Consider the following 23547-nt stretch of genomic DNA (forward strand, 5'->3'; position numbering starts at 1 on the left):
TGTGTTTATGCATATATATGTTTGTATAAATGTATGTATATATATTTATATGTGTGTAAATATGTATATATATGTGTGTTTATATATATGTATGTATGCATGTATGTATATATATATATATATGTATATATATATATATGTATGTATGTATATGTATATATAGTATGTATGTATGTATGTTTATATATGTGTATGTAAATATATGTATGTATGTTTAAATAGGTATATACGCGTATATGTATATATGTTGTATGTATGTATGTATAAATGTATGTTTATATTTAAATATGCATGTATGTATATGTATGTATGCATGTATGTATATATTTATGTATGTATGTATGTGTATATATAGTTGTATGTATGTATGTATGTATGTTTGTATATATGTGTATGTAAATACATGTATGTATGTTTAAATATGTATGTCTATTTGTATATATGTATATATGCTTGTATAAATGTATGTGTATATATGCATGTATGTATGTATGTATATTTATGTATGTATGTTTTTATATATTTGTATGTAAATATATATATATAAATTTGTATGTATGCATATATATGTACGTATGTGTATATGTATATATGTATATATATGTATGTGTATATATATATGCATGTATATATATATATATATATGTATATATGTATGTATATAATATGTATATATGCATGTATGAATGTATTTCTATATGTATATTTATATATATGTATGTATGTAGTTATATATGTGTATATATGCTTGTATATATGTATATGTAAATATATGTATGTATGTTTGAATATGTATGTCTGTTTGTATATGTGCATATATGTTTGTATGTATGTGTAAATATGAATATTTGTGTATATATGTATACATGTACGTGTATATATGCATGTATGTATGTATATAAGTGTATGTGTATATATGCATGTTTGTATAAGTGTATGTATCTATGCATGTATATATGTGTATATTAATGTACTAATGTATTAATATGTATGTATACATATATATGTATGTATGTATGTATGTGTATATATACTTGTATGTATGTTTGTATATATGTGTATGTAAATATATGTATGAATGTTTAAAAATGTATGTTTGTATATATGCATGTATGCAAATATGTATGTATATAAGTGTACGTGTGTATGTGCATGTATGTATGTATGATGTATGTATAGTTATGTATGTATGTTTTTATATATGTGTATGTATAGATATTTACGTGTGTAAATATGTATGTATATGTGTCTTTATATATGTATGTATGCATGTATGTATATGTATGTATGCATGTATGTATATATTTATGTATGTATGTGTGTATGTATAGTTGTATGTGTAAATATGTATGTATGTGTATGTATGTATATGTTTGTGTCCATGTATAAATGTGTGTATATATGTATGTCAATATGAATTCATGTATGTATGTTTGTGTTTATGCATGTATGTTTGTATATATGTGTATATATAAATATTTATGTGTGTGTAAATATGTATGTATATGTGTGTTTACGTATATGTATGTATGCATGTATGTATACGTATGTATGCATGTATGTATATATTTATGTATGTATGTATGTATGTGTATATTTACTTGTATGTATGTATGTATGTATGTTTGTATATATGTGTATGTAAATATATGTATGCATGTTTACACATGTGTGTCTGCATGTATATAATGTATGTATATATTTGTATATATGCTTGTATGTATGTATGTGTAAATGTGTATATATGTATATATATATGCTTGTAAATATATATGTATGTGAATATTTGTATACATGTATATGTGTATGCATGTATATATGTATGTATATTTGATGTATATATGCATGTATCAATGTATATCTATATGTATATTTATATATATGCATCTATGTATTTACATATGTGTATATATGCATGTATGTATGTATGTGTTTAAATATATGTATATATATTTATATATGAATCTCTGTTTGTATATGTGTATATGTGCTTGCATGTACAGTATGTATGTGTAAAAATGTTTGTATGTGTATATATGTATGTATGTATGTATGTATGTATGTATGTATATGTTTGTGTACATGTATAAATGTGTGTGTGTATATATATGTATTTACATATGTATGTGTATATGTATTCATGTATGTGAGTATGTGTGTGTTTATGCATGTATAGTTGTTTATATGTATGTATATAATTATGTGTATGTAAATATGTATGTATATGTGTTTATGTATATGTATGTATGCATGTATGTATATGTATTCATGTATGTATATATTTATGTATGTATGCATATGTACATATAGTTGTGTGTAAATATATATGTATGTGTACATATGTATGTATGTATATGTTTGTGTCCATGTATAAATGTGTGTATATATGTATGTATATGTGTGTTTATGTATATGTATGTATGCATGTATGTATATATTTATGTAGGTATGTATGTGTATATATACTTGTATGTATGTATGTATGTTTGTATATATGTGTATGTCAATATATGTATGTATGTTTAAACATGTATGTCTGCATGTATATACTGTATGTATATATTTGTATATTTGCTTGTATGTATGTATGTGTAAATGTGTATATATGTATTTATGCTTGTATGTATGTATGTATGTATGTATGGACGTATATGTTTGTGTACATGTATAAATGTGTGTATATATGTATGTATTTAATAATGTATGTGAATATGTATTTATGTATGTATGTATGTTTGTATTTATGCATGTATGTATGTATGTTTGTACATATTTGTATGAATATACATTTATCTGTGTAAATATTTATGTATGTATGTATGTATATATGTTTAAATATGTATGTATGTATGTATGTATATGTTTGTGTACATGTATAAATGTGTGTGTATATATGTATGTATTTATATATGTATGTGAATATGTATTCATGTACGTATGTGTTTATGCATGTATGTACTGTATGTTTGTTTGTATATATGTGTATGTATATGTATTTATGTGTGTGTAAATATGTATGTATATGTGTGTTTATGTATATGTCTCTATGTATGCATGTATGTATATATTTATGTATGTATGTATGAATGTATGTGTGTATTTCTATAAGTGTGTGTATATATGCATGTGTGTATGTATGTATGTATCTATGTATGTATGTATGCATGTATGTATATTTGTGTACGTATGTTTGTATATATGTATGTAAATATATGTATATATGTTTAAACATGTATGTCTGCATATATATGTAGTATGTAGTGTATACATATATACACATATATACATATTTACACATACATACAAGCATATATACACATATACAAACAGACATACATATTTAAACATACATACATATATTTACATACACATCTATACAAACACATACATACATACAAGTATATATACTTGTATGTATGTATGTGTTTGTATAGATGTGTATGTAATATATATATATATACACATACATACATACATAACTTTATACATGCATGCATACATATTCACATACATATATAAATACATACATATATACACACACATAAATATATACATACACATATATACAAACATACATACATACATACATAAACACACACATACATAAATACATGAATACATATTCACATACATATATAAATACATATATACACACACATTTACACATGTACACAAACATATACATACATACATACATACATACATATTTAAACATATATACATACATACAAGCATATATACATATATACAAATTTTCAAATACATACATACATATTTACGAGCATATATACACATATATACATATTTACAACTACATACATACAAGCATATATACAAATATATACATACAGTATATACATGCAGACATACATCTTTAAACATACCTACATATATTTACATACACATATATACAACCACATACATACATACAAGTATATATACACATACATACATACATAAATATATACATGCATGCATACATATATATACATTAACATACACATACATACATATTTACACACACATAAATATCTATTCATACACATTTATACAAACATACATGCATAAACACACACATACATACATACATGAATACATATTGACACATATATACACACACATTTATACATGTACACAAACATACACATACATACATACACATACATACATATTTACACATATATACATATAAAAAAGCATATATACATATATACAAATTTACACATACATACATACATACTTACAAGCATATACACAAATATATACATACAGACATACATGTTTAAACATACATACATTTACATACACATATATACAGACATGCATAAATACATGCATACATTCTTACAGACATATTATATACACATACACACATACATACAAGCATATATACACATTTACACATACATACATACATGCATATAAACAAATATATACATATATACAGACATACATATTTACACATACATATATTTACATACACATATATACAAACATACATACTTAAATATACATACATCATACATACATACACACATACATACATGCATATGTACACGTACACTTATATACATACATATATGCATAAATACATGCATACATACATATATACAAACATACATATTTGAACATTCATACATATATTTACATACACATATATACATACATACATGCATACATATATACATACACACGTTAATACATTAGTACATTAATACATATACACATATATACATGCATACATACATACACTTATACATACATGCATATATACACATATATAAATACATACATGCATATATATAAATATACATATAGAAATACATTCAAACAAGCATATATACATCATATATACATACATATATACATGCATATATACGTACATACATATATACACATATAAACATATACACATACATACATATATACATGCATACATACACATTAATATATATTTTACATAAACATATATAAAAACATACATAAATATACATACATACATACACACATACATATATACACATACACTTATACATACACATATACACACATACAAACATATATATGCATATATACACATACACTTATATACATACATACACATGCATACATACATACACATACATACATGCATATATATGCATATATATACGTACATACATACATGCATACATATGCATATACATAAATACATACATATACATTTATACACACAGTTATACATATATACATATTTACGCATACATACATACAAGAATATATACACATATATACATATTTACACATACATACATACAAGCATATAACCATATATACATACAGACATACATATTTAAACATACATACATATATTTACATACACAAAAATACAAACATACATACATACATGCATACATATATACACACACACATTTATACATAAACCTACATATATAGACATGCATACACACACATACATACATACATGACTACATATGCACATACATATATACATGCATACATATATACATACATACATACATGAATATATATACATATATACATGCATACAAGCATATATACACATATACATACATACATTATACATTTATACATATACACACATATATACAAACACATATACATACAAATACATTAATACATATACACATATTTACATGCATACATATATATACATACACGCATACATATATACATATATACATGCATATGTATATACATGAATACACATACATATACACATACATAGATACACATACATACATGCATATATACACATACATGCATACATATACACATATGTATACACATACATGCATACATATACACATACATTTAGACATATACACACATACATACATTTATACTTAAACACACACATATATACATATTTATACATACATACATACAAGCATATATACACACATAAATACATATATATACAGGCATACATATTTAAACATACATACATATATATATATATATATATATACATACACATATATACCTGCATATGTACAGATACATTTTACATGTATACATACATGCATATATACACAAATATATATACATACATACATGCATGTAAACACAAATATATACACATACATACATGCATATATACACAAATGTATATACATACATAAATAGACATGCATACATATATACATACATACATAGACATGCTTACATATATACTGTCACAGCCTGTCATGTCCTCACCAGCCAGTAACCACATACACATTGCACTCCCTCATCTGAGCACTAATCCAAGACACCTGTCACCTATCACACACCTGCACTTAATCAGCACTCCACTCCCCTATAAAACACCATCCCTCTCCTCAGTCAGTTTCCGGTCTCGTTTAGTAAAGGACAGATCCCAATATCATTCCAAGACTACGTTACGGACTCCTACCTCGCTTTTGCTAAATCCCACGAACTCCAGTCTCCTGAGTGTGTCTCCACAGCCCCCGATCTTCAGTCTCCTGTGTGGGGCTCTGCAGCCCCAGTTCTCCAGTTCGGCAAGCCAAAAGGACAGTATCAGTAACATTTCCACTTTGCCTATCATATCGTGCTCAATAAACTAAACTCCTGTCTCATCTTGGTGTCACCGGCCTGCTCTGTCCGTAACATATACATACATATATAATATTATAAAAAGTACTGTCTAGACCTGCTCTATAGGAAAAGCGCAATGAGATAACTTTGGCACTATATAAATAAAATTGAATTGAATATATGCAACACACCAGCAAGTCCACCTCTGAATGGCTGAAGAAGAACAAAATGAAGACTTTGGAGTGGCCTAGTCAAAGTCCTGACCTGAATCCTATTGAGATGCTGTGGCATGACCTTAAAAAGGCAGTTCATGCTTGAAAATCCTCCAATGTGGCTGAATTACAACAATTCTGCAAAGATGAGTGGGCCAACATTCCTCCACAGTGCTGTAAAAGACTCATTGCAAGTTATCGCAAATGCTTTGCAGTTGTTGCTGCTAAGGGTGGAGCAACCAGTTATTAGGTTTAGGGGGCAATCACTTTTTCACACAGGGCCATGTAGGTTTGGATTTTGTTTTCCCGTAATAATAACAACCTTCATTTAAAAACTGCATTTTGTGTTTACTTGTGTTATCTTTGACTAATATTTAAATTTGTTTGATGATCTGAAACATTTAAGTATGACAAACATGCAAAAAAATAAATCAGGAAGGGGGCAAACACTTTTTCACACCACTGTATTTCATTGTGCCATCCTGTATTTTATGTACATTCAAACAGGTTTTGTTGTCTGCTCATATTAACTTCAGATAAACTAACAAATACATTTTTATACCTAACGAGGAATTATGAATGGATCTGTTAATGTCCAGTATGAACATGAGGAATTATTACAGCAAGAAAAACTGATTTTTCATGCGGGCATCTGACTGTTGTTTCAAGACAGACAGACTTTAAATGCCAAAGTCAACCTCAGCAGGTATAACAGCAGCTGCATGTCACGGCCTCGTCTGTTAAAACTGGATTCAGAAGAATGTGTGTATGTGTGTCCCCTGTTGGTCTGTCCAGTAACCAAACACCAGAGTTTATAGATTGAGACAGAAATAGCTGCACCACAGAAAGCAGAGAGGGACAGAAATAAAGAGGAGGACGACGAGGTAAAGATAGAGGAGAACTGCACAAGGGCACTGATAGCAGCACGGTGTGTATTTATAGTGGAACAGGAGCCTTTTCCTCCTGATCGATGGAGAAGCAGAACAGCACAGGACCTGTCCACTAAGTGTGTGTGTGTGTAAAATATTAATGGTCAATAAGAAAGACGGAGCAAAGAGAGAAAGTTTCAGCAGCTTTAACCTGCAAGAAATGCATCTGCACCATGTGCATTTAATTTAGAATTTAACAATAGTAGTAATAATAGAAATAAGGCTGTAACTTAACAAAATGTGGAAAAAGTGAAGCGCTGTGAATACTTTCCGGATGCACTGTACATTATATATAAGTTCAGTTAACAGTCGAGGTTGTTATTGGTATTTATTTTATTTAATGTGTAATTAAATAGTGAAATCACTCAAATAAAATTTTGGGTCTATTTAAGAAAGGAACTAAATCATATTATTATTTCTTTCTTTTTTTGTGGAGGCAGCTTTACGTGTAAAGCACTTTGAATTGCCTCTGTGTTTGACAGATGTTGTACATCAGGTGAAAAAACGCATTAAAACTACATTTAAAACACAATGAAAGGAACATAAAATGAAGTAGAATAAAATTTGATTAAAATTATTAGCTAAAAGAAAAGACCAGACGTACACTTACACTACAGTAATAAGATTAAATGCTGCAAATTCAATCAAGGAAATAAAAGTGCCTCAGAGAAATGAATCAATCAAAGGAACCAGAGAACAGCAGAGTTTTTCATTTAGATTTGAAAGTAACTAAGTACTTAAGTAAAGTACAAGTATCATCTTACATACATCTACGATGGAACACTCCTGAACGAATGAGGGACTACACTGTCTTAAAGTACAAGTACGTCAAAACTGTACTTAAGTGTTTCCATGTTATACTACTTTATATTTCTACTGCACCACATCTCAGAGGGAAATATTGTACTTTTTACTGCACTACATTTATTTGATAACTTTAGTTCGCAAAACTAACTTTTAGCAGATTCTGATTATTAATAGAAAATATAATCAACAAATAAATGATGATGCATTATTATAAGTTAAAATGAGCTCCCCCTTCACCAGCTGCAACATGAACGTGATGAACACATGAATGCATCAATAATTATAATCCAGTAATATATATTATTCTGCATAATGAGTACTTTTACTTTTGGTACATTTTGATCTAATACTTTAGTACCTTCACATCAGTAAGATTTTGAATGCAGGACTTTTCCTTGTAACAGAGTATTTCTGCACTGTGGTTTTACTACTTTTACTGCAGTAAAAGTTCTGAGTACTTCTGTGACTGTGAAAGTGTGAGTGGAGCTTTGACCAGCCGACTGCTTCCTAAAGATCCAACCGACCAACCGGCTTCAGTTTTTCCTCCTTGTTACCGAATACAGATTTCTGTCTTGTCTTTATGTAACTGAAGGAAATGTATTGCCTTGAACTAAATCAATAATACTAATAATAATAATAATAATAATAATAACTGCATGAATGTAGAAGGAATAAGGAAGTACTGGCCGGACGAAGTTTCAGTTTAAAAAGACAAAAAGAAGGTTTGGAATCTTTAATAAAATGTATTAAATCATAAAGCAACATAATTCAAAAGGGATTCATTATTACAGGTGAAATGGTTCCACACAGGTGTTCTCTCAGGACTGCTGATCATCGGGGATAAATGAAAACACCTGTGCAGGTGTGCAGGGATTTTTAGAACAGCTTTGTTAGCTTTGTGGCTATGACAATAGCTGAGATAATAGTATGACAATAAAAGAGTAAAATAAGTGATGGGATTGAGATTAAGGGCTCTTCTCCCTCTCTCTGAAATATGACCTGAAACTGCAGCTCAGCAGAGTCTGACAGTGTGCTGCTGCCCCCTATAGGACTGTCGTCTGCACAACAAGCAGGCTGCATGTCAGATCTGACATAACAGTATGTTAACAGTGACAACGCTAACATGCTGATGTTTAGCAGGTATAATGTTTACCATGTTCACCATCTTAGCATAGTGTGTTAGCATGCTAACATCAGCTAGTTAGCAGTACACACAGAGTGCAGCTGAGGCTGATGGGAATGTTCACATGAAGACAGAAGAAATCTTCTTACCCACTGTCTACACCATTCCCTGGTACCTATTACAGTACAAACTACCCCTCTCCAACAATACTCCACGTTACCCCTTTCCCAGAATATTCCCAGGTTTTCACTAAGTTATATTTTAACTCCTCCACCGAGTTCAAACTACTTTGAACATGACCAGCTGTTGCTGCAGCCTGCTGCACACCATCAGTCCACAGTCCAGTGTTAAAGGTGAAGCGACAGCATTTAGCAGAGGAGGTCTGACAGAGCTCCACCCCTCACCTGACTCACCTGAGACAAACCAGGAAACAGTCAGTTCCTGTTCAGTTCTCAGTGAGAAGAGACGCAGAGACAGACAGACGGTAAGATTTACCTTCATTACAAAGCTGTGACTTCAGCTGAGGGAGGACAGTTACAGGGGGGAGTACTGAAGAACTGAAGCACTGAAGTAGAGAAATACTTCAACTGCAACCTGCTGCTGACTGAAAAACACTCAGAGACTCAAAGTGAAAGTAACTGAGGCAACTTTCTACAGCAGGGAGGGGAACACAACTGACTTCCTGTTGTAACGTGCTGTCTGCTGTGTTTCAGCTTCACTCAGAGACAAAATGGCTTCCAGATCAGAGGAGGAACTCTGCTGCCCGGTCTGTCATGACGTCTTTAGAGATCCTGTTCTTCTGTCATGTAGCCACAGCTTCTGTAAAGACTGTCTGCAGAGCTGGTGGAGAGAGAAACCAGCACACGAGTGTCCAGTTTGTAAGAGAAGGTCTTCAAAGGAAGAACCACCTTTAAACCGGGTGTTAAAGAACCTGTGTGAGGCCTTCTTACAGGACAGAGGTCAGAGAGCTTCAGAGGCTCTCTGCAGTCTGCACTCTGAGAAACTCAAACTCTTCTGTCTGGACCATCAGCAGCCAGTGTGTGTCGTCTGCAGAGATTCAGAAAAACACAGCGACCACAGATTCAGACCCATCGATGAAGCTGCACGACAACACAAGAAGAAACTTCAGGAAACTCTGGAGCCCTTAAAGAAGAAGTTACAGGTTTCTGAACAAGTTAAAGTGAAGTTTGGTCAAACAGCAGAACACCTGAAGGTCCAGGCCCGACACACAGAGAGGCAGATTAAGGAGCAGTTTAAGAAGCTTCACCAGTTTCTAGAAGAGGAAGAGGAGGCCAGGATGGCTGCACTGAGGGAGGAAGAGGAGCAGAAGAGTCAGATGCTGAAGGAGAAGGTGGAGGCTCTGAGCAGAGAGATAGCAGCTCTTTCAGACACAGTCAGAGCCACAGAGGAGCAGCTGAGAGCTGAAGACGTCTCATTCCTGCTCAACTACAAGGCTGCAGTGGAAAGAGTCCAGCAGCGCCCCCTGCTGGAGGATCCACAGCTGCCCTCAGGAGCTCTGATAGACCAGGCCAAACACCTGGGCAACCTGACCTTCAACATCTGGAACAAGATGAAGGACATGGTTTCCTACACTCCTGTGATCCTGGACCCAAACACTGCTCATCCAAGACTCATCCTGTCTGAAGATCTGACCAGTGTGAGAGAAGGAGAGAGACAGCAGCTTCCTGACAATCCAGAGAGGTTTGATTATTTCACCTCTGTCCTGGGCTCTGAGGGCTTCAACTCAGGGACTCACAGCTGGGAGGTCGAGGTTGGAGACAGTACAGTCTGGAGACTGGGTGTGTTAGCAGAGTCTGCCCAGAGGAAGGGAGACATACAGTCTGGATTCTGGAGAATAGGGTTATATAGCGGTAAATACTCAGCACGCTCACTACCAGATCCACCCACTGCTCTCCGAGTGCAGAAGAAGCTCCAGAGGATCAGAGTGAATCTGGACTGGAACAGAGGAACGCTGTCGTTCTCTGATCCTGATACTAACAGACACATACACACCGTCACACACACTTTCACTGAGAGGATGTTTCCATACATTATGACTGGGGATGAACTGCAGATATCAGCAGTGAAGGTCTGTGTGACAGTGGAACAGAGCAGTTAGAGATAAAGAGGATGATTATATTTATGATGATGTTTATTTCTTAAAGGGAAAAGTCTCTGAATTGAACGTGTGAAGCTGCACCTGTCCTCCTGCTGCCTCATTATTCCAAACGTATGTTGATCTTTATTCACTCACGGTTTTACTGTTGTATTTCTTTTTCTTGTTATTTAGTTCAACACTTTTAGTTTCAGACCAATCAGAAACGAGTATTTAACAAAACCATGTAATAAATTATTTCATTAAACATGTAAATTCCTCTTAAATCACATCAACTTTCTCTCATTTTAAACAACTTCTGCATACTTCCAGGTAATACTTGATTTTTAACTCTATATGTGATTTGAGCCGTTTTAAAGTCGAACAAGAGTTTTTAATTGAAACTACAGTTTGTTGGTTCATGGTTTGTAGTTTATAGTTCTTGTGGCTCTTTTTAAGGATGAAAATTGGATTTGTATTTGTTTTATTTGTATTTCTTCAGACTTCCACACAGTAAGTCATATATCAACTATAAGAGAACAATGTATAATGATATATAAAGCTACATAATGAGGCTTGATTTAGAAAATCCTTCATTTTATACAGTACTGACTGACATTTGTGCTTCAGTATCAACATGTTTCTGTTAGCAGGACTGCAACTTTGTATTACTAGTAAAGGTATAAATAGTGTGTATATATTGTTTTTTAGGGTCATCTTTCAGTATCAAAAGTGTGTTTCTGCCCCGTTGATGATGGTAACGACATGTTTTGATGTTTGCTCAGTAAATTCTGTTATCAGAGCTCCAACCAGTCAGAAGCTTCTGTAGAAACTAAACTAAAACTGCTCAAAATAAAACTGTTAAATCTTGGTTTTCATCACACATGAACCTTCCCTCCTTCTCTGATCACTTCTCCCTTTATATCTGCATTACGTTTCACCGGCCTCAGGCTTCAACGCAGTGCTTCTCATATATTACATCCTGTCAGATGTGTCACTTACAGTGTGCTGTGTCAGATACATCATATGTTAGTGGGAGGTCTCACACTGCAAACCTCACCACACTCGGTCCTGTCAGTTCACTTCCATGTTTGTTCCTAATGTTCCTAATTAGTTCATTCATCCGTCTTTCACATTATCGTTTAATTATCTTGGTTTTCTTTTGTTTCATTTTCATTGTGAAAACAAGGTCAGTTAATAATTTCCATCATAGTTGACAGACATATAAACACCTGGCAAAGAATTCAAAACCGCCTCTGTGGTAGTTCCATCTACTGTAGGTGTCTCCAGGACCACATTTTGCCATGATGACACACACACACACACAAGGTGAAAACAATACCAGCCATGCCGTCACGGCTGGTAAAAGAAACGATCATCGCCATGTAAACGAAACCTAAATCTACAATCCTGCATCCTAGGTCTGGCCTAGTCCGCAGAGAGACAATAAGAGCAATAAGAAAAGGCAGGATTACGTCTTAGATGTCAAATGAAAATTATTCGTAAATTCATGACACACAACAGAAAGAGAATGAAAGACAAACACATACCCCAGGCCACACTATTCTTCATCTTAGAAAAAATAACTAAACAACATAAAAAATGTCTTTGCTTTGGTTGAGTTTGTTAAATGTTGGCCATCATGTCAAATACATTACATTCAACTTTACCCAACTTTGCATTAAACACATCCAGCTCACCATTAATATGTTCTCAAAGTGGAATTGTTGAAATTGAAAGTTCTTTCTTTCACTCAACCTTTAGTTATACACGGTGGTCCAATGAGAGAAGTTCACTCGTGTTTGCATAATGAGCACCAGAAAGTGATATGCAACCCTTTCTGTCACTTTTTAATCGACGGGTGATGGATAGTGACCTTTGATTAAACATGAATTAAACCCCACCCCTTGATCCTCCCTCCCTCCGGAAGTGGTCAGCGCTTTGCGTGGACCAATGAGCATGAAGCAGGCATGGGAGTGAAGTAGGCATTGTGAGTAGGAGCCAATGAGTGTGAAGCAGGCATGGAGAGCAGGAGCTAATGGGAGTGAAGTAGGTGTGGAAATGAAATAAACCCTGTAAATGAAATATGATTAAATAATTCAATCATTTAAGTGAAATCAATAGTATCAAAATTATAAAAAATAATTTACAAACTTACCATCTGTAAAATCTAATCTTTCAGGAGAAAAAGACATGTCTTTCTCTGTTGTCTGTCTGGTGCAGAGTGAGGTGTGAATGAATTGGGAGGGTAGGCAGAGTTTGCATGAACCAATGGGAGCGCAGCAGGCGGGGATACGGCTGCCCATCAAGGTGTGGATGAAAATGAAGACTGGAAAAGCAGAAAAACTGGAGGATCTCTTCCTACATTGAGAGACATTCTGATGATAAAAAAGACTCTGTTTACAGAAGACACCACCCCCAACTCCTCCTCTGACTCTGACTCCGCCTTGTAATTCATTCCACTTAAAACAGGTACCCCGGAAATGTCACACTCACACACTCTGAGAAAAAGCATGCCTCTTCCTCTTCTACCACAACCAGAAAGCAGAGAATCGTCTCTGACTCTGAGAACAGCCATGTCTCTCCCTTGTATCCTGCGACCCGGGAGCCCGGATACCATTGGGACCCCTGTGGCAACACCATCGGAGACCGAGACCCCTCTTAGGATACGACCAAGCTGTTTTGCTATGCATCACGAGGAGGGTGGGAATGCGACAATCCCTTCTCCACCACCACCTCACTGTTAGCCTACCCTGTGGAGGAGGAGGAGAACCCTACATTTGATCCCAGAAGAGAACCCTGCAGCAGCGCTGCAGGAGCTTGATACGGTTCCTGAAGAAGCAGCAGCACCGCTGCACATTGGGAGCCCTATCCTCGATATGACACCCCCACCTTCACCGCCGGGGACCCCTGACTGGATTCTACACCATCTCCCCCCCTCGACTGGCCCTCTTCTTCTTCTTTGGTATCCTCAGCTCCAAGCGCCTCACCACCCCCCTCTCCCAAGAAAAAGGGACAAACCTGACGGGGTGCTCTCTGACCTATTTCTCTAAACACGGTGAGGGTCGTGGTGGTTCGCCTGTTGAGCAAGGCTCTGACCGCATACAGATCTGAAATCTGTAACGGCTGTCAAATTGATCACCCAAGTCAGCTACAACACGAATGTCTGTTTGAGATGCCAGATTATTTCTTCCAACGGCACTACAATGAGTTGATGAAACGGCTTTGGATGGATTGTTTTATCAGAGCCGTTCAACGGGCACTTCAAGCACGCCTTGTCCACGTGTCTGCATATAGAGTCCATGGCGCTTCCGAGGCCTTTCTTCATAACCTCAAAATGACAAGACGCATCGGAGAGAAAATGGAGAAGATGTACGACGCGCTGATCGGTTAAGACGAGAAAAGATTGAGCTGATGAACTATGTTGCGGACTTTTGGAAGGGAATTGAGTGATTCAAAAAATGGGTAATTATTGCAGAAAACTTGACTTATATAGAGGAACGTGTAATCGTTAATCAGTTAATCAATGTTTTAGATCAGGTGATTAAAACAAAGTCACTCATGTTGTGGATAACGATGTTTTTTTTATTTAGAGACGAAGTCGCTAGACTTTAAAAGATTTTGGACATTGTTTGAAATGTTGAAAATTGGGATCAGATAGTAAGCAACACATTATTGGTCTCATCAATTATCCTCTGAATACAATTTTTAACCAATGTGACGTTATTCTGGGGGATAGGTTAATTTCACAATCCAGAGCACCGTGATGAAAAATGGGCTACTGGAACAAGATGGAGATGGGCGAGATGCGACAACAAGGCTCTGTTAGAATGCTACTAATCCAGTAACCCTAGTCAGAGGGGTTACATGCAAAGGAAGTGGGATGAATGGTTACTTCGAAACCCACAATCAAGGCTTACAGTGAAGCAACTAGTAGCTTAGTGTTCCAACATCCACAACCGGCAACTGCTATCACAACTTGACATTGACGAGATACACAAATGCTACGGCAAGGGGGAGTGAGGACAACAGGTCTCGTAGAAGATGTGAATGCATTGAGTGCGATCCCTACCACAACCATCACCAAAACCAATGAGCTGATATACACTTCAGCAGCGATCCTCGAGATGCTTGGCTATAAGAGCAACCATTGGAGCCATGAGAAACAGTACCCACCACGGAAACTAAAATCAAGGAGGCACAGAGAGAAGTGAGCCAACTGACAGAGGCCGAGAGAGGTTCAATGAAAGGCTGGAAACTGAACAGTACTGGAAAAGTATATGGGAGAGGGAGGCACCTTGAGGCCAACAAGTGTCCATCAAATGTGGCATATACCAAGGAGATGCTCTGTCCCCACTGCTGTTCTGCATAGGTCCGACTCAGGAATGGGGCCACCATCAGTCACCTCCTCAACATGGATGAGCTATACACTAAGAGCGAGCGGGATCAGCGACTCACTGGTCCACACCACCAGGATCTCATTTGGGCTTGAGAAGTGTAGTCGAATGATGACAAAGAGAGGGAAGGTAGTCCACACAGAAGGGGTCTCACTCCCAGAAGGAACAATAGCAGACATTGAGGATGGTTACAAGTACCTTGGAATACCACAGGCAAATGGCAACCTCGAAGAGGTAACAAGGAAAACAGCAACTGCCAAATACCTCCAACGAGTAAGGCAAGTCCTAAGGAGTCAGCTCAATGGCAAGAACAAGGCCCAGGCAATAAACAGCTACGCCCTGCCAGTGATCAGATACCCTGCAGGAATAATAAGGTGGCCAAAGGAAGAGATACAGACCACAGACGTTAAGACACGAAAGCTCCTCACCATGCATGGAGGGTTCCATCCCAAATCCAGCACCCTGAGACTGTACGCTAGCCGTAAGGAAGGCGGCCGTGGACTAGTGAGTGTGAGAGCCACTATCCAGGATGAAACATCCAAGATCCACAAGTACATCAGAGATAAGGCCCCAACAGACGATGTGCTCAGTGAATGTCTCAGGCAATGGGGAACAGAGGAAGAGGTGCTGGAGGAGGGACCATCATGGGAGGACAAACCCCTACATGGGATGTACCACTGGAACATAACTGAAGGGGCTGATATCAAGAAATCCTACCAATGGCTAGAGCGGGCTGAACTGAAGGACAGCACAGAGGCACTCATCATGGCTGCACAGGAGCAGGCCCTGAGCACCACAGCAATAGAGACCCAGATCTACCACACCAGACAAGACCCAAGGTGTAGGCTGTGCAAAGAGGCCCTTGAGACAATCCAGCACATAACTGCAGGGTGTAAGATGCTGGCAGGGAAAGCATACATGGAGCGCCATAACCAAGTGGCTGGCATAGTGTGCAGGAACATCTGCACGGAGTATGGACTGGAAACCCCGAGGTCAAAGTGGGAAACACCTCCAAAGGTGGTAGAGAATGACCGGGCCAAGATCCTGTGGGACTTCCAGATTCAGACTGACAGAATGGTAATGACAAACCAACCAGACATCGTGGTGGTGGACAAACAGCAGAGGAAAGCCGTTGTGGTTGACGTGTCAATACCTAGTGATGGCAACATCAGGAAAAAGGAACATGAGAAACTAGAGAAATACCAAGGGCTCAGAGAAGAGCTGGAGAAGGCTTGGAAGGTGACGGCGACAGTGGTGCCAGTGGTCATCAGAGCACTCGGGGCAGTGACCCCCAAACTGGAGGAGTGGCTACAGCAGATCCCTGGAAGAACACCAGACATCTCAGTCCAGAAAAGTGCAGTACTAGGAACAGCAAAGATACTGCGCAGAACCCTCAAGCTCCCAGGCCTCTGGTAGAGGACCTGAGCTCGAAGAATGAGACCACCCGCGGAGGGTGAAGGACGAAGTTTTTAAAACATTTTTTTAATAAATATATAAATAAAAACACGAAGATAATATTTATGAGAAACACTATAACTCAAACCAGCGGCTATAATACCTTATGAGAGTCAACTTTGTAGAAATTACATTTTAAAGCACAACCTCTTTAATTTCACGCGTACAAAACCTTCCGTGTTTGCTTATGATGTAAAATGAGAGAAAAGTAGAGAAAAGGAAGGTACATGTGTTCCCTGCTGGGTAATTATTACATTTATCTGGCGTGATTGAATCGTCTCACAATGTACCGTAAAACAATTTAAAAGCAAATAGACTTACAGTGTGCCGCTGGAAGCCCTACGGGATCTCAAGTGTGGATTCTCAGAACTGGAACTGGTTCTCCTGTGGTTGCGACCCAGTGAGAATCCTGGATCTCTGTCCGCTGGTTGAGCACTAGACCTCCACAGCCGTCCGTGGTTGATTAGGTCAGACTTGATTAGAGGTGTCAGTTGATGACTCTGAAAGACATAATTTATAATCACGATAGGAAATAAAAGTCTTGAAATATTTCTGTATTAAAAATACACAATATAGACCTGTACTTACCAGACTCCTCTGCTTGAAGGTTCAGCCCTCCGTTTAGAGTCACTGCAAAGAATGAAAAAACTCCCTATGTTTTTGCCTAAAGGTTTAAACGCATGAAATATAGTTTTAAAGCCATTTCCCATTGTCCCATAAGTGTGTATGAAAGTGTTGTCCGGCTGACATGCATTCAGCATACCATAAAGCCTTAAAAGAGACATTCCTCAGTCTGTCTTCACACAGTCTGCCTTCAAGAAGAGCAACAAACAGCATGGGCACCCCATATGGTTTATATTTACCCTGTGTAAGGAGTTTCACCCGCTAATTTCAGACTGCCTTCACAGATGATTGAGTAGCAAGGAATCTTCAGAAAGAGCAACAAACTTTGACCCTTTTTTCATTCCCACACCTACTTCACTCCCATTGGCTCCTGCTCACCATGCCTTCTTCACTCCCATTGGCTCCTGCTAACCACCCCTGCTTCACTCCCATTGGCTCCTACAGTCCAACAGTCCAAAATCCAACAGTTAAACAAACATATAAAAATTACAAGACTGCAAAGAGGGGTAACATGGAGAATGGGTTAAAGGCATGAAACCAGCATTTAATAAAATAAAAAAACACCAGTATGACATCAAAATCTACACTGCACTCAGATCTAACCACTGCAGGTGCAGCAAGAATCAATGTTGGACTAAAAATGTAAAATCTGCCAAAAAAATGAGTCGATCTAACTTCCTGAGTGAAGTCAAACATTTAGATGATGTTTTACAACAGATCCAAGAAATTCAGACTGTTTTCCTACAAGTGCTTTATAAATATATTCTAATTCATGTGGAGGAAACCTTGTACATGCTTCTATAACATCCAGAATCGATCACTATAATGCACTTTTATCTGGCGTACAGCACAAAAACAAAGCAGCGCGAGTTTTTACAAAATCTAAGAAGTTTGATCCTATAACACCTCAAAATCCTCCTTTTCTTTAGTCTTTCAGCAGGACAGGAAGCCGGCGGTGGGGAGACTGGTAGAGGAGCTGGTAGAACCATTGATGTCCGGGAACCCGGAGCCTGCCACTCCGGCAGAGAAAGAGGGTACTGCTGCTGCAACGCAGCAGAGGGTTCAGCGGTGTGCCGCGACCCAGCAGACGGTCCAGCAGACGGTTCAGCGGCATGCTGTGACCCAGCAGACTGTTCAGCGGTGTGCTGTGGTCCACGCGGGGCAGGAGGCGGCTGCGATCCAGTGGCAGCGAGGGATTGGTGCTGCTGCGATCCAGCGGCGACGAGGGATTGGTGCTGCTGCGATCCAGCTGGGAAAGTGATCAGCAGAGTCCTGGGACCGGGAGCTGCTGCGATCCAGCAGAGAGTCCTAGGACAGGAGCTGCTGCGATCCAGCAGGGAGTGATGGCTGCTTCGATCTAGCAGGAAGTGACGGCTGCTGTGATCCAGCAGGGAGTGATGCAGTCTGATAACTGTGAGGACTACCGAGAGCCAGGCTGGTGCCTAGGTATGGGTTCGGAACTGGGACTGGTTCGGGACAGGAAGATTTCAGGCTCAGGTAACCAAGTCTGACTGATAAAGAGCTAGCAGGCAGTCTGGCTGGAAAACCGGCTGAGTAGCAGGCAGGGTTGTAGGCTGGGATGTGTCTGGGTATGCAGGTAGTCCGTGAGCCACTCAGGGATGGCCTCCCTGAGCCCAGGCAATGTTGAAAGTTTTGTTTCTACCCGACATCTGATTGCCTCTCTGTGGGACTCGTTGATCCGACACTGAACAAAGAAAATACCTGGACTAAATACCCTAAGGGAGGTGAGACAATGAGACACAGGTGCAAACAATCAAGGAAGGGCCAACAATCAAAACTGGAGGGAAAGCAAACAAAGACAGGAAGTAAACCCACAAGACACACAAGGAGAGGAACACACTACAAAGTAAAACAGGAAATGACAAAACCTCAAACTACAACAAATTCAAAAGGAATTCATTATTACAGGTGAAATGGCTCCACACAGGTGTTCTCTCAGGACTGCTGATCATCGGGGATAAATGAAAACACCTGTGCAGGTGTGCAGGGATTTTTAGAATAGCTTTGTTAGCTTTGTGGCTATGACAATAGCTGAGATAATAGTATGGCAATAAAACAGTAAAATAAGTGATGGGATTGAGATTAAGGGCTCTTCTCCCTTCATTCACTCTGGTTTACATGAAATATGACCTGAAACTGCAGCTCAGCAGAGTCTGACAGTGTGCTGCTGCCCCCTATAGGACTGTCGTCTGCACAACAAGCAGGCTGCATGTCAGATCTGACATAACAGTATGTTAACAGTGACAACGCTAACATGCTGATGTTTAGCAGGTATAATGTTTACCATGTTCACCATCTTAGCATAGCGTGTTAGCATGCAAACATCAGTTAATTAGCAGCAAACACAGAGTGCAGCTGAGGCTGACGGGAATGTCATCAGCTCTGCAGGTATTTGGTCAGAAAACAAAGTGTTGGACACGGTAACATGTCGACCTGATGGTGGCACTAGAACCTTGAAAGTTCAATTACCACAGAGTTATTAAACTGTTGTCAAACTACCAAATGAACCTGGATAAAGATTCAGATTTCTTACAGTTTAATACTGTCCGTCAAACAAGAAGGAACCAAACCTAAAAGCAGGAAGACAAGACAGATGACGTTGAGTTGACTCATTGTTTAGCATGCTAACATTCACCTCTCCCTGTGGCACAAACAAAGCTGCTTTTTATTCCAAATATCATACAAGCCAAGACTCCGAGCCGCCTCCAAGCTGTTTACACCCCGATACTCCCCCTCCAGTGTTCAACCAGCTACTGATGTCACAGTTGGCTGCTTCACTGATGCTCATTCACTCAGAGTCAGTGTTCACATGAAGACAGAAGAAATCTTCTTACCCACTGTCTACACCATTCCCTGGTACCTGTTACAGTACATACTACCCCTCTCCAACAATACTCCACGTAACCCCTTTCCCAGAATATTCCCAGGATTTCACTAAGTTATATTTGAACTCCTCCACCAAGTTCAAACTACTTTGAATATAACCAGCTGTTGCAGCAGCCTGCTGCACACCATCAGTCCACATATCCAGCAATGAATCAAGACTTTGGAATGAAACACAACCTGTGTTACAGGTGAAGCAACAGCATTTAGCAGAGGAGGTCTGACAGAGCTCCACCTCTCACCTGATTCACCTGAGACAAACCAGGAGACAGTAAGTTCCTGTTCGGTTCTCAGTGAGAAGAGACGCAGCGACAGACAGACGGTAAGATTTACCTTTATTACAAAGCTGTGACTTCAGCTGAGGGAGGACAGTTACAGGGGGGAGTACTGAAGAACTGAAGCACTGAAGTAGAGAAATACTTCAACTGCAACCTGCTGCTGAATGAAAAACACTCAACGTGAAAGTAACTGAGGCAACTTTCTACAGCAGGGAGGGGAACACAACTGACTTCCTGTTGTAACGTGCTGTCTGCTGTGTTTCAGCTTCACTCGGAGACAAAATGGCTTCCAGATCAGAGGAGGAACTCTGCTGTCCGGTCTGTCATGACGTCTTTAGAGATCCTGTTCTTCTGTCATGTAGCCACAGCTTCTGTAAAGACTGTCTGCAGAGCTGGTGGAGAGAGAAACCAGCACACGAGTGTCCAGTTTGTAAGAGAAGGTCTTCAAAGTCAGAACCACCTTTAAACCGGGTGTTAAAGAACCTGTGCGAGGCCTTCTTACAGGACAGAGATCAGAGAGCTTCAGAGGCTCTCTGCAGTCTGCACTCTGAGAAACTCAAACTCTTCTGTCTGGACCATCAGCAGCCAGTGTGTGTCGTCTGCAGAGATTCAGAAAAACACAGCGACCACAGATTCAGACCCATCGATGAAGCTGCACGACAACACAAGGAGGAACTTCAGGAAACTCTGGAGCCCTTAAAGAAGAAGTTACAGGTTTCTGAACAAGTTAAAGTGAAGTTTGATCAAACAGCAGAACACCTGAAGGTCCAGGCCCGACACACAGAGAGGCAGATTAAGGAGCAGTTTAAGAAGCTTCACCGGTTTCTAGAAGAGGAAGAGGAGGCCAGGATGGCTGCACTGAGGGAGGAAGAGGAGCAGAAGAGTCAGATGCTGAAGGAGAAGATGGAGGCTCTGAGCAGAGAGATAGCAGCTCTTTCAGACACAGTCAGAGCCACAGAGGAGCAGCTGAGAGCTGAAGACGTCTCATTCCTGCTCAACTACAAGGCTGCAGTGGAAAGAGTCCAGCAGCGCCCCCTGCTGGAGGATCCACAGCTGCCCTCAGGAGCTCTGATAGACCAGGCCAAACACCTGGGCAACCTGACCTTCAACATCTGGAACAAGATGAAGGACATGGTCTCCTACACTCCTGTGATCCTGGACCCAAACACTGCTGATCCAGAACTCATCCTGTCTGAAGATCTGACCAGTGTGAGACGAGGAGAGAGACAGCAGCTTCCTGACAATCCAGAGAGGTTTGATGATTACTGGTCTGTCCTGGGCTCTGAGGGCTTCAACTCAGGGACTCACAGCTGGGAGGTCGAGGTTGGACACAGTACAGACTGGAGACTGGGTGTGTTAGCAGAGTCTGTCCAGAGGAAGGGAGACATACGCTCTGGATTCTGGGGAATATGGTTCTATGGAGGTAAATACTCAGCATGGTCACCATCAGCTCCACCCACTGCTCTCCGAGTGCAGAAGAAGCTCCAGAGGATCAGAGTGAATCTGGACTGGAACAGAGGAACGCTGTCGTTCTCTGAACCTGATACTAACACACACATACACACCTTCAGACACACTTTCACTGAGAGGATGTTTCCATACATTAACACTGTGCATGAAATGCAGATATCAGCAGTGAAGGTCTGTGTGACAGTGAAACAGAGCAGTTAGAGATAAAGAGGATGATTATATTTATGATGATGTTTATTTCTTAAAGGGAAAAGTCTCTGAATTGAACCTGTGAAGCTGCACCTGTCCTCCTGCTGCCTCATTATTACATTATTTTAAATGGACTATAAGAGAACAATGTATAATAATAATATATAATAATAATATAATAATATATAATTCTGTTAGCAGGACTGCACCTTTGTATTACTAGTAAAGGTATAAATAGTGTGTATATATTATTTTATTGTTTTTTTAGGGTCATCTTTCAGTATTAGCAGTGTGTTTCTGCCCCGTTGATGATGGTAACAACATGTTTCGATATTTGCTGAGTAAATTCTGTTATCAGAGCTCCAACCAATCAGAAGCTTCTGTAGAAACTAAACTAAAACTGCTCAAAATAAAACAGTTAAATCTTGGTTTTCATCACACATGAACCTTCCCTCCTTCTCTGATCACTTCTCCCTTTATATCTGCGTTACGTTTCACCGGCC

General features: G+C 38.3%; 2 protein-coding genes and 1 long non-coding RNA gene across 5 annotated transcripts in view; 2 read left to right on the forward strand and 1 right to left on the reverse strand.

Annotated features, from left to right (window-relative positions):
• Nucleotides 1–18491, reverse strand: part of LOC122886484 — a 77134-nt gene extending 58643 nt beyond the window's left edge. For all 3 annotated transcript variants that reach the window (XR_006380365.1, XR_006380366.1, XR_006380363.1), the window contains exons 1-3: nucleotides 18343–18491; nucleotides 18168–18209; nucleotides 17901–18079 (exon numbers count right to left, since the gene is read on the reverse strand). This is a non-coding gene — a long non-coding RNA (uncharacterized LOC122886484). The remainder of the gene's footprint in view (nucleotides 1–17900; nucleotides 18080–18167; nucleotides 18210–18342) is intronic.
• Nucleotides 10073–12610, forward strand: LOC122886359 (nuclear factor 7, brain-like). The gene is made up of 2 exons (XM_044218418.1): nucleotides 10073–10116; nucleotides 10346–12610. The coding sequence occupies exon 2, from the start codon at nucleotides 10363–10365 to the stop codon at nucleotides 11749–11751; it is 1389 nt and encodes a 462-aa protein (XP_044074353.1). The 5' UTR covers nucleotides 10073–10116; nucleotides 10346–10362; the 3' UTR covers nucleotides 11752–12610.
• A 2859-nt stretch (nucleotides 18492–21350) lies between the features above and the next one.
• LOC122886352 (nuclear factor 7, brain-like) lies at nucleotides 21351–23486 on the forward strand. Its single transcript, XM_044218409.1, has 2 exons — nucleotides 21351–21429; nucleotides 21651–23486. Exon 2 carries the CDS (start codon nucleotides 21668–21670, stop codon nucleotides 23054–23056), a length of 1389 nt encoding a protein of 462 aa, XP_044074344.1. The 5' UTR covers nucleotides 21351–21429; nucleotides 21651–21667; the 3' UTR covers nucleotides 23057–23486.
• Nucleotides 23487–23547: the final 61 nt, after the last annotated feature.

The sequence above is a fragment of the Siniperca chuatsi genome, linkage group LG2 (assembly GCF_020085105.1).
Source record: "Siniperca chuatsi isolate FFG_IHB_CAS linkage group LG2, ASM2008510v1, whole genome shotgun sequence".
Taxonomy (NCBI): Eukaryota; Metazoa; Chordata; class Actinopteri; order Centrarchiformes; family Sinipercidae; genus Siniperca; species Siniperca chuatsi.

Coding starts and splice junctions, on each gene's coding strand:
- LOC122886352 (XM_044218409.1), top strand. CDS start 21,668: ATGGCTTCCAGATCAGAGGAGGAACTCTGCTGTCCGGTCTGTCATGAC.
- LOC122886359 (XM_044218418.1), top strand. CDS start 10,363: ATGGCTTCCAGATCAGAGGAGGAACTCTGCTGCCCGGTCTGTCATGAC.